Raw genomic sequence first — 16,044 nt, forward strand, 5'->3', positions numbered from 1 at the left:
TCTACACATAAGGTCCCACAGTTGACGGTCAGAGCACAAACCAGGCATGAAGTCAAAGGAATTGTCTCTAGACATCTAAGACAGACTTGTCGAGACACAAATCTGGGGAAGGGTACAGAAACATTTCTTCTGCTTTGAAGCTCCCAATGAGCACAGTGGCCTCCATCATCCCTAAATGTTCGGATCCACCAGGACTCTTCCTAGAGTTGGCCGCCCGTCTAAACTGAGAGATCGGGGGAGAAGGGCTTTTGTCAGGGAGGTGACCAAGAACTCGATGGTCACCCTGTCAGAGCTCTAGCATTCTTCTGTGGAGAGAGGAGAACCTCATTGGTCGGTTGTGTTTTGGCGTATATGCTCGCGTATTTACTTTATTGAACCAATAGTTGGGTGAATGGCCACTTCATTTGCAAAAATAATAATAATAATAATAATAATAATAATAATAATAAAAAAAAGAAAAAAATTTGTTTCATGTTGGCACTATGGAGTATTGTTAGTGGAATTTTGAGGGGAAAAATTAATTTACTCCATTTTGAAATAAGGCTGTAACATCAAAAAATGTGGAAAAAGTGAAGCGCTGTCAAAACTTTCAGGATATACTGTATAACAAAGGTGTTTTAGCAGACAAAACATGTTTTGGAGTAAGTGAAATCATTCAGCTGCAGTTTCCAATTTTTAATCTTATCTGAGAAAGATAATGCGAGTAGCTTCAGATCCTGTGAGTTGATCACAAACAACATTCATTAGTCAACATGCAACACAGTGTTAAGGCCCCCTGACATTTGCACAAGTTTGATGCACGCACTGTGTCGTGCAGGAGACTAAACTCGTCGTTAACAGGTGCAGACTGAACGTGAGAGGGGTGTCAGCGCGTGCAATTGCGCAAAGAGAATTTCGAAATGTTCAAGAAATCTTTTGCATAAATGTTGTGCAACGCTGCGCGATCTACTCGCCAATACTACGTGCACCTCGTCAAGTCGAGTAATGGCCCAGTCACACGGCACACGACGATTCCTGAACGAAGGGAAAAAGTAAAAAACATCACAATTCATTGAGAAAAGGTGGACGAAAGAGCTTTATCACCGAACAGTCTGCGAAGCAAGAGCGCAAAAGGGACGAAAGAGGAACTTAACAAAACCGAAGCTCATGATCTCGACGCTTTAACGAAACACGCCTGGAGCCACAGCTGGAGCAGTGTGTGTCTGCATGAGTTCCAGGACTTGGCGCTGGGACGGAGCGCATAGTGCCTGAGTCCTGGAGAAACTGCAAACAGAAGCTCTGGAGATCTGTGTGAACGTCAGTGGACCACCTGCTCTGGTTACTCGTCCAGAACAAAAGAGGGATCATCTCCATCTTAAAAAGTGTGCTGTGGTCACTGCTGTATCGCTGTATTATGTTCTAAGCCATATATATTGATTTATAACAGAAAACTGTCAAAAGGGAGAATAAATATAAGTGTAAAGATGATTGAATATATCAGAGCAGTAAATTAATCAGTGCGTGTGAACGTGCGCATTGACTCACATGTGCAGTTATTCCACCAGCTGATCACTGATCCACAATGTGAATTCTGTCTTCCAGAACAGCTCTTTATCTAATCATTTTGATTCATCTACCTGTTGCCACATGTACAGAAGGACTGGATTATCATTCCTACACTCATATTGTTATATTTAATACAAAATAATCAGCGCACACAGGAGCTGCTTCTGCCGCTGATGCTGCATTCAAGTACCGTTGGAAAGTACACAACTTTTTTGTTGCTTTAAATTCAACAGTTGCTTGTGGCAAAATAATTAATTATATCCACACAAAAGATTAATTTTGCCCTATGTAAGGTGCCTGAGCCCATTGAAGCTGACCCCCCCACACAGTTTAAAAAAAAAAATCCAAGCAAGCAGGCTGAGTTTGCCCTGTAATTTCTGACGGTACATTAAGCAGCAGCAGCCTCAGTGCTCACAAACCGGCTTCTGCACTGTGTGAAAACACTCAGCCAGTCAAACGAAGTCAAATTAAACAATAACGTTACAAAAACTACACAAACGATTAAAAAACGTCAAGAACGACAGCAAAACGTAACAGACGAATTGAGGTTTTCGTTGCCCTTCGTTCAAATTTTTCAACAGTTTAAAAATCCTGACGAAGCACCAGCTGCAGGAACGAAGCTGTACGAAGGTTAAACCATGCCAACGAAAGTCCAGATTTCTTGTTTCGTCAGGGCTTCGTCACCCTTCGTTAAGTGCCGTGTGACTGGGCCTTTTAGAAGTGAACAGAGCGAGTGGTTGGGCCAGCACACTGCATCTCGTCTTAACGATTATTACGAGATGTTAAATCTATCACAAACATACTTTTACAGCTGCACACCAGAAGGAAAGAACATGCCATTGTTTTGCCAAGCCATTACAATATAAACATGACAAATAATTACCTCTTTAGACGGCTCCAAATGATTTCTCCAGCTCATTCAGCGCACACGGGAGAACAGCTCAGGATAGAGGGCTCCTCTGTGATTCAGGAAGCGATTAGAGTCGTTTTCAACAGACAACTCGCAGAGAAAATTATTAATCTGCTACAAAATAATTATTTTATATATGCAGCGTCCAGCACACAACGTGTGGCAGCCAGTGGCACAAGGCACGCCGTCCAGCTGCAAACACAGCAGGTGGGATTGTCACGACAACATGCGTGTAAGTGCATGTATCAAAGTCGTGCAAGTGTCAGGGGGCCTTGAGATACAAATCACCACTGATTGAAATCCATCCATCTTGATCAGAAGCCTTTACATTTTAAGCCTGCAGAAAATTTCTCATCGATGAGCTTGAGGCAAGTGTGGGACATGACACTTTGCTAATCAAGGGGCCAGATGTAGAAACAATTTGTACATGCACAACACATGGATACAACTTATCCCCCACAGCGGCTGATATTAAGGACTAGAGCTCTTGGTAAATTCTATTGTACCTGCATTAATGGAAAGTGTCCACCAGGTGGATATTGTTCCATTTGAAGAACCTTGGAAGACTGTGATGACCAACCTGTTGCTTATAGTAGTATATTAATCTGTAGTGAGAATGTGCATCCTTCAGAACGGGAGCAGAAATTTATCTAATGTAATTGTAGTGAGACATGTTAAAATGTCAATGGAAAAGTAAGGCAAATCACATAATGGACAGCATTATTATTATAAGCCTTACTGTGATTTTCACAGACATGTATCCCAGAAGGTCACTGGCTATATCTCAATGATCATATTAGTTTACTATACCGTAGGCCAACAGCAGTACATCACAATCTGTAGGGTAACTGAATACGCAATAGACATTTTGTAGTACGCGAATAGTACCTGGACGATCTACTACATCCACAGTATGCAAATGGACTACACCATACCATGAGGCAGTTGGAGCTTGGTAACCAAAAAACATCTAGAGGAGATAAAAAAAAAAAAAAGATAGTGGACAGACTTGAAAATGCATGCTATCAGAGGGGTCACAGTATTGTTTAAAATATATATTTATTATCAAGAACTATTTTGTTTTTTATGTCTGCCGTTGCATAATAGAAATTTTCATGGCATGCATCAGTATTTGCGTCATGTGTAAAAATCTGGATCAAAAGGACAGGTCAGATGGCATCAGCGTGGTATACATCCAAATTGTGTTCCTACTGCTCACTCATTTACTTCTGCAGTAATATATGATAGATACAGTGGTGGTTGGATAGTAGGTTCTTAACCATTACTAGTACATACTGAGTATTCAGATCCAGGCATGTTCTATCATTTTGACAAACCAGCATATGAAGATCACAGTTGCCCACAGATGTGATTACCACACATGCTTGAGAAAGTAATGTACTAGACTTGTGTGCAAAAATAACCATAGCGCTTCTGGAAAACATCCTGAAATCATGGCATGTACAACAACATTACAGGCTCCATATAAATACAAGCGATTACCAAAATACTGTATGTCAAAGTTAGTGATGCCAATCATTTTTTTCAAACCTTGAAATTACTGCCATGGTTAAAACAAGACCAGCACAATGATGGAATATCCCAAATCATCACAGATCCTATTCCAGGATGCACAGTCAGTGAAAGTCAGAACTGGGCTTCAGTACGTTAGCCAATTTAATCAAATATAATTACACCCTTTCAACCAATCAAATCTAAACATCTAATTATGCCAGTCAAGAAATGCCTATGCATCTTAATCACTGCTATGTGTACATTTATTTTGCTTTTGGTTATAGACTTTGTTCTGTTTTTCATTTTACCCTTTAATGCAAAGCATTTTAAAACCTAACCCGATGATAACTCAAATACAATATAGCAGTAACTTGTAATGATACTTATATGGAATATTGACACTGATTTTATGGCTGTTATAAATAGATGCAGTTGTACATAACAGCCTATCTGTATGCAGGCAAGGATTTAAAAATCAAGTGAAAAGGGGGTTGTATCCATCTTTCAAATTCTGACACAGTCTTGAATCGACACAGTTTTGCATCTGGCCCCCAAGTGTTACGTATCATCACCACCAAATAAACACAGACCACTTTCTATGCCCGTCTCATTGTATGGAGTATCAGCTGATGTCTGTACCAGAGAGAGAGAGCAGCACTGGGCAAACAGACAACACCCTGCCCCATACATCTTTCTTTTCAACAGAGACACCTACAGTGCAAACAGAAAAATACAAACTGACATGTTTCTTTTTAAATGTTTACAAAAGTATCATTATCTTGTGTGTCACGATTACTCACAAATAGCGGTAAAATAGCAACTAATTCAAAGCTGTTTAAAAACACCCTGCTACTAAGCACTGATGTGAAAAATTCAGTTTTTGTGTATTTAGATCATTTGTTACTGATATTGTTTTATTTTTGTCTCAATATAATTGATATTTTGCTCCAGTATCCGGGGACTGCTTAGGCTTCGACCCCGCTGAAGCTTTTGCGTTATGGGCTTACAAAGGGCCTTATTTGGTGTTTTTTTTTTTTTTTTTACTTCAAAATGTAGAGTAATTAAGAAATTAAACTTGAAGTAAAAAAAAAAAAAACATTTGTAAGGATGTTCTATAGTACACTGCGGTGTATAAATTAGCTTCTGTGCAGTGACACATTTCTACACTATTCCATGTTTTGGTGTGATGCCACTTTCTTTTAGATTTAAAGTAAGGCTGTAACAAAGACTTAAAAAAATAAGAACTATGGCTTTACTTAACAACATTTGGCCCTCAAAATGCAGGTAACAGTGTTTCAGAGGGATATAAATGAAAATAAATTGAAACTGAATATAAGTGTAAAATGTTACTTTGGTCCCAGCCTCCCCTATAATACTCGCGCCTGGAGAGCTGCTGCGCTGCTGTGCTCAGACTGGAGCGCTGAGACTCACTGGGATAAGTTCTCCCCAATGGAATGGAGTATGTCTCATTTTGGGGAAAAAAACATTTTTTTGTTTTGTTTTTTTTTCCAAATGAGGTTGTAGTTTGTCTGTTTTGCAATGTTTGGAAAGAGGTGTCATTTGATTTAAAATGCTGATTCGCTCTGAAGTTATTGATTGAGGAATAATCCGTCTTCCCACCTCAGCAGAGAGCCACAGCAAATCCCGTAACACACACAGACACGGAACGGAGGACATTATCTATTATTATTAATATTTTCATGAGGGCCACTAACTTTAGTTTATGAACCAGAGAAGCGGGAGATATTAAGGTTCCAGTCCATGGCAGAGAACAACGTCGTTAGCTGCACCACAAAAAACCACGTTAATGACGAATGAATATAAACTGTCTGTGTGAAGCAGGAAACGATTCTCGCAGAAAAAGAGTCCCATTTAGAGACTTTAATCAGCAGAAAAGGCAGAAATGGCTTTGATACAGGCTGATGAATAAATTGTAGATGCACTACTTCTATATCAGAACCACCACAATCAACATAGAGAAATTACTATTTTCCCATTACACACCCTCAATAACAATGTATTGTAACTGCAGTGTAATTTTTTTATTGTAACAGCATAACGGACGATAATGTTGGTGACAACCCTGAAATGCAAATACAGTACAGTTTGTCTGCCAGTATTAACAAGCACATATGTGCCTCAAAAGCTGACAAGTGAACGAGAGCCAAGAGACAACTGATAGCTGTTGTTTAGTGAAGAAAAAGCCATGCGCCACACCTCCTATTCTTGGCATTTAATGCCAGTTTCTGATTTTTTTTTTTTTTATTAACTTTATGACTCCAATCTCTCTCAAATGCCCAAGACAAGGCTTTTAACTCAACATCCTCTTACCCAAAAAGGCATCCACCAAGCAGCTGACACCCCTCATGGCCCTGAAGAAGATCTGGGGGAGTTGTTTCAAACAAGGATGCAGCACCACTTCGTGAGTGATGCCACTGGAGTTGAGAAACTGTTCCTGAAACTTTGGAGTAGTGCTAACTATCGCTGGGTTGCTCAGGTCCACTGGGTTACTACAAAACCAAAACAAAAAGGCAAAATTCATGATTTTAGCACAAAGCTTACAAATGTCAACAAAGCTTGCATAGATATGTGTAAAGAAGAAAAGACATGAATGCTGTGCATTAATTTCAATATGATTTGAATACAGTAAAATCAGCTCCTCTGAAATGGTTAACAGAGATGCACAATAAATAAAAAAAGCAAAATTACAGACAAGCACATGTTAACCTGAGTACATTTCTGCAGCATTTTCCATCCATTAGAGAAGTCGCTCCCAAATTTAAGAACACCAGAGCTCACTCTGAAATCAGAAACTATTTTGAAGTGTTAAGTGAAAAATACATAATCTAAATAAGATGGCTTTGTTTCATTACTTCGGATTACGTTTTAAAAACAAATATTTAAAGTAATGTTCAACTTTATTACAAAATTATAGTTTTTTTTTTCTCTCTCTAATGACCTCTCATGGACCACTTACAGTGTTGTTAAGACCCACCAACAGGGGTGCATTCCACCTACAGGCCCACACTTTGGGAATCACTGCATTACAGGATCAAAGCACTTTACAGTGATGACCCACATACACCTGCTCACTCACAGGTGTTAAGATACTGTTGATGCAAGGTGCTGAACTGCACATCTGGAACAATTCAACATTAAGGTCTATTGAGCACCTTGAGGCAACCTTGTGATTTGGCACTACATAAATGAAAAAAATTGAAATCCTCAAAGGCACCAGTTAGTGGTGATATGACGCAAAGGTGTTCTTTAAAATTACTCACTCAAATTTTCCTGGCCTGATTGGGAGAATGAACAACTCTGTAGCGACAAAGTCGCGTCTGCCCACACTAATATCTGTGCTTGCACTACAACACAATAATCTCATCTATATAAAGCAAATATCAGCCAACAGTTTAAAGTTAAAACCAAATATTTTAAAAAGTGTAAAAGTGTGGGCTGAAAGTCTATAACCTTAAAGAGAATGTGTGGGCTGATTACTTGTTTCGTGACATACCAAGTTTTAAAAATTCCACAGTTCCAAAACCATAAAGACTTCCTGTTCCACACTATGAGCGCCATAAACAAGCCTGACATATTTACCTGGTTCAATCAGCAAAAGGTGTTTCACTGCAGAAAGAGTCTGTGAATATTTTACTTATTAAAAAAAAAAAAAATGACCACAAAAATGACCACCGCTTAGAAGAGGAAAGTCACCGAATGTACAAGGCATGTTTTTGACAAATATTTGAAAGAGGACACAAAATATCACGGAATTCAAGGTAACATTAGAAATTATCTTCATTAAGAACTTGGACTGGGCAGCATAGTGGCTTAGTGGTTAGAGCACTCTCAGGTCATGGGATTGATTCCCACCTGTGGCCTTTCTGTGTGGAGTTTGCATGTTCTCCCCATGTTTCCGTGGGTTCCCTCTGGGTGCTCCAGTTTTCTCCCATATCTAAAGACATGCAGGTTAGGCGAACTGGAAACTTTAAATTGTCCGTAAGTGTGAATGTTTGTTTGTCTATATGTGGCCCTGCGACAGACTGGCATCCTGTCTAGGGTGCACCCCACCTCACGCCTTATGACTGCTGAGATAGGCTCCAGCAGGGTACCTTTATTCAGAGAGTAGCATCAACTTAGAACATGGCGCCATTTTGGGGCCAAATATGCTAAACCTCTGAATGAAGCGTTTATGTTTTCAACAATTTTTTTTATCATTTAACCACATACAGCAACACATCCAGGTACAGGTACTATCAAAACAAGTTTAAAAGTATTTAAGCTATCAAATTTACATAAATTTACAATTTCTGATGAATTAATTAATTTAAAATCTGATTTATGCTTCTGTACCTCTGTAATTCCGTGTCATGCAATGACGTGCATGACAGTTTTAAAGTTCTCCGTTGCTGGATTATACTTTATTCTGGACTAATTTGACCCTCAACAAGCTTTTCTTTCTACAATCATCACCAATTCAAAGGTAAAGTGTACAATTTCCTCTTTTTCCGACTCTATGCTGTAAATTTGCAGACTTTTCTGCCAAACGTATGTGATCCCAAAATGTAATCAGCACGCACACTGCAAAAACTATTAAAATATGATGGGAGTGAAAGCAGAAAATCCCAGCCTTTTGCACTGTCTGATTTAACAGGCGCATGTCAGGCTGCAGGTCCGAGTCTGAACACAGTGTGAAAAAAATAAATGGCTGGGCTTTTAATCACAGAAATGACTCCGGCCCCACATACGAGGAGTTTTTAAATGGAAACACATCGTGATCGGACGGGATATTTTACCCGATGTGAGCAAAAAATCTGTTATACAAAATCCATTATATACGGTGTTTATTACATGGAAAACAATACAAAAACATTGGGATTTTTTTGTCCAGTGACTGCAAATATCCAGTTTATATGATGACAGTTTAGGTGAGTTTTACTGTACACTGAACACTAAATTTACCTCTCAAAACTTTGATAATGAAGTCGCTTCCATCCCACACGACTGACTTTATATTCCCAAATGTTTCTTCTGTTTGGATCTGAAGGGAATCTGTACATCTTGAAGCCCTTGTTGTGTCTATTTGTGCATTCAAATGCACAACAACCTGCATTTTCAGCAAATAAATAAATAAAATAGCTGGATTTACATGCAGATGGATTAACAGCGAATGCTTTTTTGGCCCCAGGATGGCACCACAACTCACATGACCTTTTTTTCCCGACTCATCCTGTTGCTACTTTCTGAATAAAGGGACTCCAGGCTCCAGCTTCCACCCCCACCCCCACTGTGACCCTTAATTGAAGTAAGCAGTTGAAGATGAGTGAGTGAGTGAGTGTGAACCTGAATGGGTGTTGCTGTGTTGCAAATTTTCTCTATGGTTATTACACAGTCAAAATCTCATACCAGTCCTTGCCTACAAAGGAGCACAGGGTTTTTGTATATGTAGGACCAGGCACACACATAAATGTGAGAGATGTTGTCATGCACAGTAACTAAAGAAGAGGAAATGCTTGCAATATGAGGTACATGTTGAGTTCCACTCTGCTACAACTTCTCTGTTCTTTTGGACACATGAACAAAGAAAGCTTCTCTTTTTAAAAGTTAAAACTGGAAGAACGGACTATAATTGAGTGTTTATGCACCTGAGCATGTGGAGAAAGCGGTACCACGTCTGTGCCACACAGTCGTTGTCCATCTCTAAAGGAATTAGGTTTGCATCCTCATCAGGAACTTTAAAAGGTGGGAAGGATGGTCCGTGGGTGAACCGCAGTAGTCTATATGGGAAAAGGAGAAGAGTAGACAGAATTATCATCAATATGGATTTTTTTCAAAAATGCAGGAATTTCAAGTGCTTACGAAAAATTAAGCGTAGCATCAATTTTTATGGTAGACTTCCACCAATAAACTTAAGTTGAGTTGATCTCTTACTAACCTGGAGGTAAGGGCACAGGCCACTCTGCTCCACTGTTCCACAACAGGAGGGTGATGTCTCCAGTTAGCTAGCATCTCCCTTGCTGTCTTCCAGTATGGCGGCGTAGGAAAGCAGCGAGCACATGCCAGCAGCCACACTTCAAACAGCACCGCCATCAGTTTCTCTGCTAGTTTCTCTGCAACACCAACTACAAGGACAAGAAGCATTACTACTGGAGCCAACTATCATTACTATAAAGGAATTTAAGTGAACTAAGTGGAGTTTCCAAGGACAGACAGGAGCATACCTCCAGAAGTAGGTGGGGCCAGTAACGTATCATTGATGCGAAGCAAGAAGAGTAGTAGTACTTCCCAGGTTTCTCTCACCATGGAAACAGACTCTCGAGCCAGTTTCTGGACTGCGGTTAGAACCTGTTGGCAAAGCCTGATGTGATTCAGACTATGCTGTTCAGGCCTGGATGGGTCAACAAAAAAAGCGAGTAACCAACAGAAAATGAGAGACAGAAAGGATGAATGAGTATGAAGGACACAGTCCATTTTAATAAATATCAACAAAGACATTCTAGGATATCTTTATTGTCCCTCAGGAACAAGTTGTTGTATAACCAGAAGAAGTCATATAATCATCACTTAATACAAACAATAAAAAATAAGACTGTAAATACAAAATAATAACCATATTTAAAAGGCCAACAGAAGCTGAAACAAAAGTATTTAAATCCATTTGTCCAGCATTATTGCAGCTTGCGCTCTCTAGGTTCAGACACAACTGACTAGACCTTCAAAGACCCAACCTCCGTTTCTATTTCTGCAGGGTACGTGATGTACTGTATGTTAACCCTCTGGGGTCTGAGGGCATTTTTTAGACAGTTCACTCGCCTGGCATAAATGTTTTATTATTGCTGTTAACAGCTCTCCCTGCATCCCACAATCAAGTTTTATCAATTTCAATTCATTTCCTTTATATAGCGCCAAATCACAACAGAGTTGCCTCAAGGCGCTTCACAGAGGTAAGGTCTAACCTTACCAAACCCAGAGCAACAGTGGTAAGGAAAAACTCCCTCTGAGGAAGAAACCTCAAGCAGACCAGACTCAAAGGGGTGACCCTCTGCTTGGGCCATGCTGCAAACATAAATTACAGAAATAATTCACAGAACAATTCACTGACGAATATACAAGAATTGCTGTTGGTGCACAGGACAGAAGGATCGCCAACACAAACACGACTCCCATCTCTGGATGGAGCTGCACCTTAAACAGAGAAAAAACAGAATCAGGCATCAGAAAGACAAAAAATACAGTATAATTTGCCAGCATTAATCAACAAGAAAAACAGAAGAAATACTAAGGTGATCGCCAGCCGCTAGCCCTAAGGTTCACTAAAAGACCCAGAATTTAGGTGAAGTTGAGGCCGCGGCCCACTTCAATTACTAATAACATGAATTAAAAGAGAAAGCGTAAAACAAAACTGCACCAGTATGCTAGCCATATGAAAGGGAAAATAAGTGCATCTTAAGTCTGGACTTCAAAGTCTCCACAGAATCTGACTGTTTTATTGACGCAGGGAGATCATTCCACAGAACAGGGGCACGATAAGAGAAAGCTCTGTGACCCGCAGACTTCTTATTCACCTTAGGAATATGGGAACTTTTATGTCTTTTTTTTCTCAGGACAACCTGTGCTTTTAGAATATATATGCTTTTGTTGTGTTTTATAAGTGTAATAAAGGTTTACAATCAAAAAAAGGAAAGAAAAAAGTGAAAAGGAAAACACACATTTATTCAAAACACAGCAAACTATAATAAACAACTGTTCTGACACTGTAGAAAGGTAATTTGAGGTCTTGTGTGAAAGACTGTACAACATAAAGGTTCAAACAATAAACACAAATGCACATATTGAACAATATATTCAAAATGGTCTATGCGGGTCTTTTTTTGTCTTCATCTCAAAGCAATTTCTGTCTCCTATTACACAAAGGTTACAACACAAACTTCTACTTCTTCTGTGTTTTGGACTGTTCTGTGCTGCTCTAAAGCAGCTTTCATTCACACTTTGGCGCCTTACAGTCTGAGGAGCGGCCCCTCCCCCTCGCTCCACTGATATGGTAAACAAGTGCTTTACGCCGAGAAAGCAACAGAGTTATCCAGTAACATTCACATGCAAACTCGTGGAGCAATCCTGATAGTTGCACACTCTTTGTTTGAGCATGTGAGATTGTCATCAGAGGCTCTCCATCTGGTCCTGCTTTCACTGATCGCTGTGCATAATGGCACAGGGCGCACTGGATGTACTCATTGTAGCACCCAGGGGGCTATTCAAACGGGCCACCTAGTAACACATCACTCCTGAAAACAATCTTTGGCTTTTCACATGAGGTAAATCTGCCCTACGATTGGATTTTGGAAAACCATGTGATGGTAAACCAATTCCGATTGGACACTCACATTGCGCACATCATCACACAGCTTCTATGAGGAGTACAAAGATGGCCGATGACTGGCTCGAAAGTCCACGGAGTTAACTTTCAGTAAAAAAAAAAAAAAAAGTATGTTTCTATCTCATATCATTAAAAAGTTATTTATAATTTAGTAACACTTAGTCTTAGCCGTCATATACGACGGCGTCAGCCCCAGTGGGTTAACATAATTGCAGATCCATGATTTATTATTCAGATAATTAAAAACTGACGTTACAGAGGCTCAACAAGTCCTCACAAGAATTTATATATGCAAACACAGTCTCTGAGTTCATCTGGATCGTTAGTTATTTTAAAGTAAATCCCAATCTGTGCAACTCAAGCAATCCTAGAGACACTGGATGAAGTCTTCTGACCAGACCACAGACCAAGATATACTCTCTGCCCAGATTATACTTGAGGTTAAAGTGAACACGCCTATTTTATACCCCTGGCATTATGTAGTACAGGCTATTTCTATTTAAGAGTCAGTCTTAGTTATTTTATACCTATACCGTAGTCTACACTGTGTATGGTGGACACCTACACTATCCTGATTCAGGCTTGTTTCTCTTCAGGACTGGATTATAGGTCTGCATCAAATACACAACATTGTGAGCAGCCATACAGAGTGAAGCTATTATAAGCTTTATTTAACCAGATAAAAACCCTGAGATTGTGACCTCTTTTACAAGGGTGACCTGGCCAAGAAAGGCAGCAGCACACGTCATAATAGAAAACATCAAGATAGCATTAAAATATGTAAAACACAAGCAGTCAACAAATAAAACACAATCATTTCAGTCACAGTAACAATAAATAAGTTAAAAAAAAAATTAAGATTTAGAACACAGGCACTGTTCAAAAGATTTTCATTGTCGGTTTCTTAAAATAGAGCGGAAAGCATTCACAGAAATCAACCCTGAAAATATCTACAAAGATACAGATGATAGAGTGAGATGTGTGTATAAGCTGCCTTCACAGATTCATAACAAAGGTCAGGACATTTTACAAGTCATGACAGACAAGTCACATGACACTGGTAGAAGTACACAAAAACTTCACTGGTTAGCAGTGAATAAAATCACACATTAAAAGTTCTGCAGTTCCAATGCAATCCACTGAAGTGGTTTCAATGTTTTGACAGTAGCCCAATTTGTAATGTTCACAGTAACCTTTGATGAACAGAAGTGTAATAAAGAACTGTGGTGATTATATTGGTAAATAACTGTCAAGTTAAATGACCAGTTTGTTCACTGCTAAAGCAAAAGGTTTTGAATAAAACAAGCACCAGTAGTTTCAGTCTGGTTCTCATTTTATGATAACTAAAGATTATATAAATGGTAAAAGGACTGCATTTATATTGCGCTTTTCCATCTGCATCAGATGCTAAAAGCACTTTAAAATAATGCCTCACATTCATCCTGATGTGAAGGTGCTGCCATACAAGGCACTCACTACACACCGGGAGCAACTAGGGGATTAAAGACCTTGTCCAAGGGCCCTTAGTGATTTTCCAGTCAGGATGGGATTGAACTAAGGATCTTCTGATCTCAAGCCAAAAGTTTAACCACTAGACCATCTCCTTTTATATCACTGGAAAATGTTTTACCCCAAACTTTGAAACACACACCAAACAAGAAGCTCCCTCATGAAGGTACTTTGGCTGAACAGATATGCAGGTCTGATAAGATATAAACATGTCAGTGAAGATTCTTGATTTTTATTTAGTCATGTTTCTCCTGCAGCCATAGTGGAGGAAAAGTAAAAAAAAAAAAATGCTTGCAATTTTTCAGAGAGTAATATCTGGTCTTGAGGTTGTGTATTAGCCATCAGAGTATCAGTTTCATCCTGTTCTGCTTCCGCATTTGTGACTCTCTCTTTTCTAGTCAATGCTTACTGTCATCAACATGAGCCGTCCAACAGTCGCCATGAGCTCCTCTTAGCATTAACCCTGTGTTAGCTTCTTTTTTCTCTCATCTGACGGAGGTGGGCAGTAAAATATTCCCAATAACAAGTACAATGGAAGAAAAACACTATTTTCTGTAGTTCACGATCACTGTTTGGATCTTAATTAATTTCAATAACTAAAATTAATTAATTGTATTGAATATGATGAACAAAGGAAATGAGAGGGAGAGAAGGTTGGATGATATGGAAAGAGTGAATCAGAAGTGCAACAGATTAGTAAAGGCGAAGTGAGGAGTGGAAAGAGAATGAGGAGGGGAAAGGCAGTTGGACCAGATGACATACCAGCAGAGGAATGGACACGTTAAGGAGAGATGGTAGAGGTGTTTTTGATCCAAATTGGAATATGAGATGATGCCTGGGAAGTAGTGTGCAGAGGTGTTAACCACAGAGACATAAAGTTGCTAAGCATTATGACTTCATGCTGACAAACAGCACTACAGTCACCATGTTTGCTTTGACAGTGTTGATGCAAACATACAGAGAAGCCAGCAGGACTTGAACCATTTACAGATTTAGAGAAAGCTTATGACAGGGTGCTGACAGAGGAACAGTAGTACTGTATAAGAAAGTTGGTAGTGGCAGAGAGGTAGTGTTGCAGGATACGTGCAAGCAAGAACAGTGTGACAGCGGTGAGGTGTGAGGTATGAATGACAGATAAAGTCAAGGTGGAGGCGGGATTATGTCAAGCATCAGCAGTGAGCCCTTTCTTGTTTGCAATGGTGGTGGAAAGGTTGATGAACACGATTAGAATGGGAGAGGTATACACTGGAGCGAAGGAGAATAAAGTACATGCGACACAATGCCTTCAGGAAACATCAGGGTTCAACAGAAAAGTGGACAACATGCAGTTACATCATACGAGGTCTGTGAGAAAAGTATTGTAGCTCTCCCAGCTCTCCACAATTTCTCTTATACTCACTGGGCTGGTAAGCATTGAAAGCCGAGATAGGCATGTCCCAACTTGTCCCCTGGCACTCCGAAACGGAGGTGTTCCTTTGTCTCACTCGATCAAAGCGAGACAAAGGAAAGGACAAATTCAAAAAGAAAAAATAATATAGCACCTTCAACTGCACCACAGACTAAAACAGTTAAATGTGGTCTATTAAACATTAGGTCTCTCTCTTCTGAGTCCCTGTTAGTAAATGATATAACAATTGATCAACATATTGATTTATTCTGCCTTACAGAAACCTGGTTACAGCGGGATGAATATGTTAGTTTAAATGAGTCAACACCCCCGAGTCACACTAACTGCCAGAATGCTCGTAGCACGGGCCGAGGCGGAGGATTAGCAGCAATCTTCCATTCCAGCTTATTAATTAATCAAAAACCCAGACAGAGCTTTAATTCATTTGAAAGCTTGACTCTTAGTCTTGTCCATCCAAATTGGAAGTCCCAAAAACCAGTTTTATTTGTTATTATCTATCGTCCACCTGGTCGTTACTGAGAGTTTCTCTGTGAATTTTCAGACCTTTTGTCTGACTTAGTGCTTAGCTCAGATAAGATAATTATAGTGGGCGATTTTAACATCCACACAGATGCTGAGAATGACAGCCTCAACACTGCATTTAATCTATTATTAGACTCAATTGGCTTTGCTCAAAATGGAAATGAGTCCACCCACTACTTTAATCATATCTTAGATCTTGTTCTGACTTATGGTATGGAAATTGAAGACTTAACAGTATTCCCTGAAAACTCCCTTCTGTCT

General features: G+C 39.5%; 1 protein-coding gene across 8 annotated transcripts in view; it reads right to left on the reverse strand.

Annotated features, from left to right (window-relative positions):
* ralgapb (Ral GTPase activating protein non-catalytic subunit beta) overlaps positions 1–16,044 on the reverse strand; it is a 61,846-nt gene that overhangs the window by 32,198 nt on the left and 13,604 nt on the right. For 4 of the 8 annotated variants that reach the window (XM_034173320.1, XM_034173319.1, XM_034173318.1 and 1 more), the window contains exons 4-8: positions 10,192–10,358; positions 9,906–10,092; positions 9,616–9,747; positions 6,302–6,480; positions 4,610–4,681 (exon numbers count right to left, since the gene is read on the reverse strand). In XM_034173320.1, coding sequence (XP_034029211.1) covers positions 4,610–4,681; positions 6,302–6,480; positions 9,616–9,747; positions 9,906–10,092; positions 10,192–10,358 — 737 coding nt within the window. The remainder of the gene's footprint in view (positions 1–4,609; positions 4,682–6,301; positions 6,481–9,615; positions 9,748–9,905; positions 10,093–10,191; positions 10,359–16,044) is intronic. The other 4 variants (XM_034173323.1, XM_034173322.1, XM_034173324.1 and 1 more) reach the window with 1 other exon arrangement.

This window comes from Thalassophryne amazonica, chromosome 6 (assembly GCF_902500255.1).
Source record: "Thalassophryne amazonica chromosome 6, fThaAma1.1, whole genome shotgun sequence".
NCBI lineage: Eukaryota > Metazoa > Chordata > Actinopteri > Batrachoidiformes > Batrachoididae > Thalassophryne > Thalassophryne amazonica.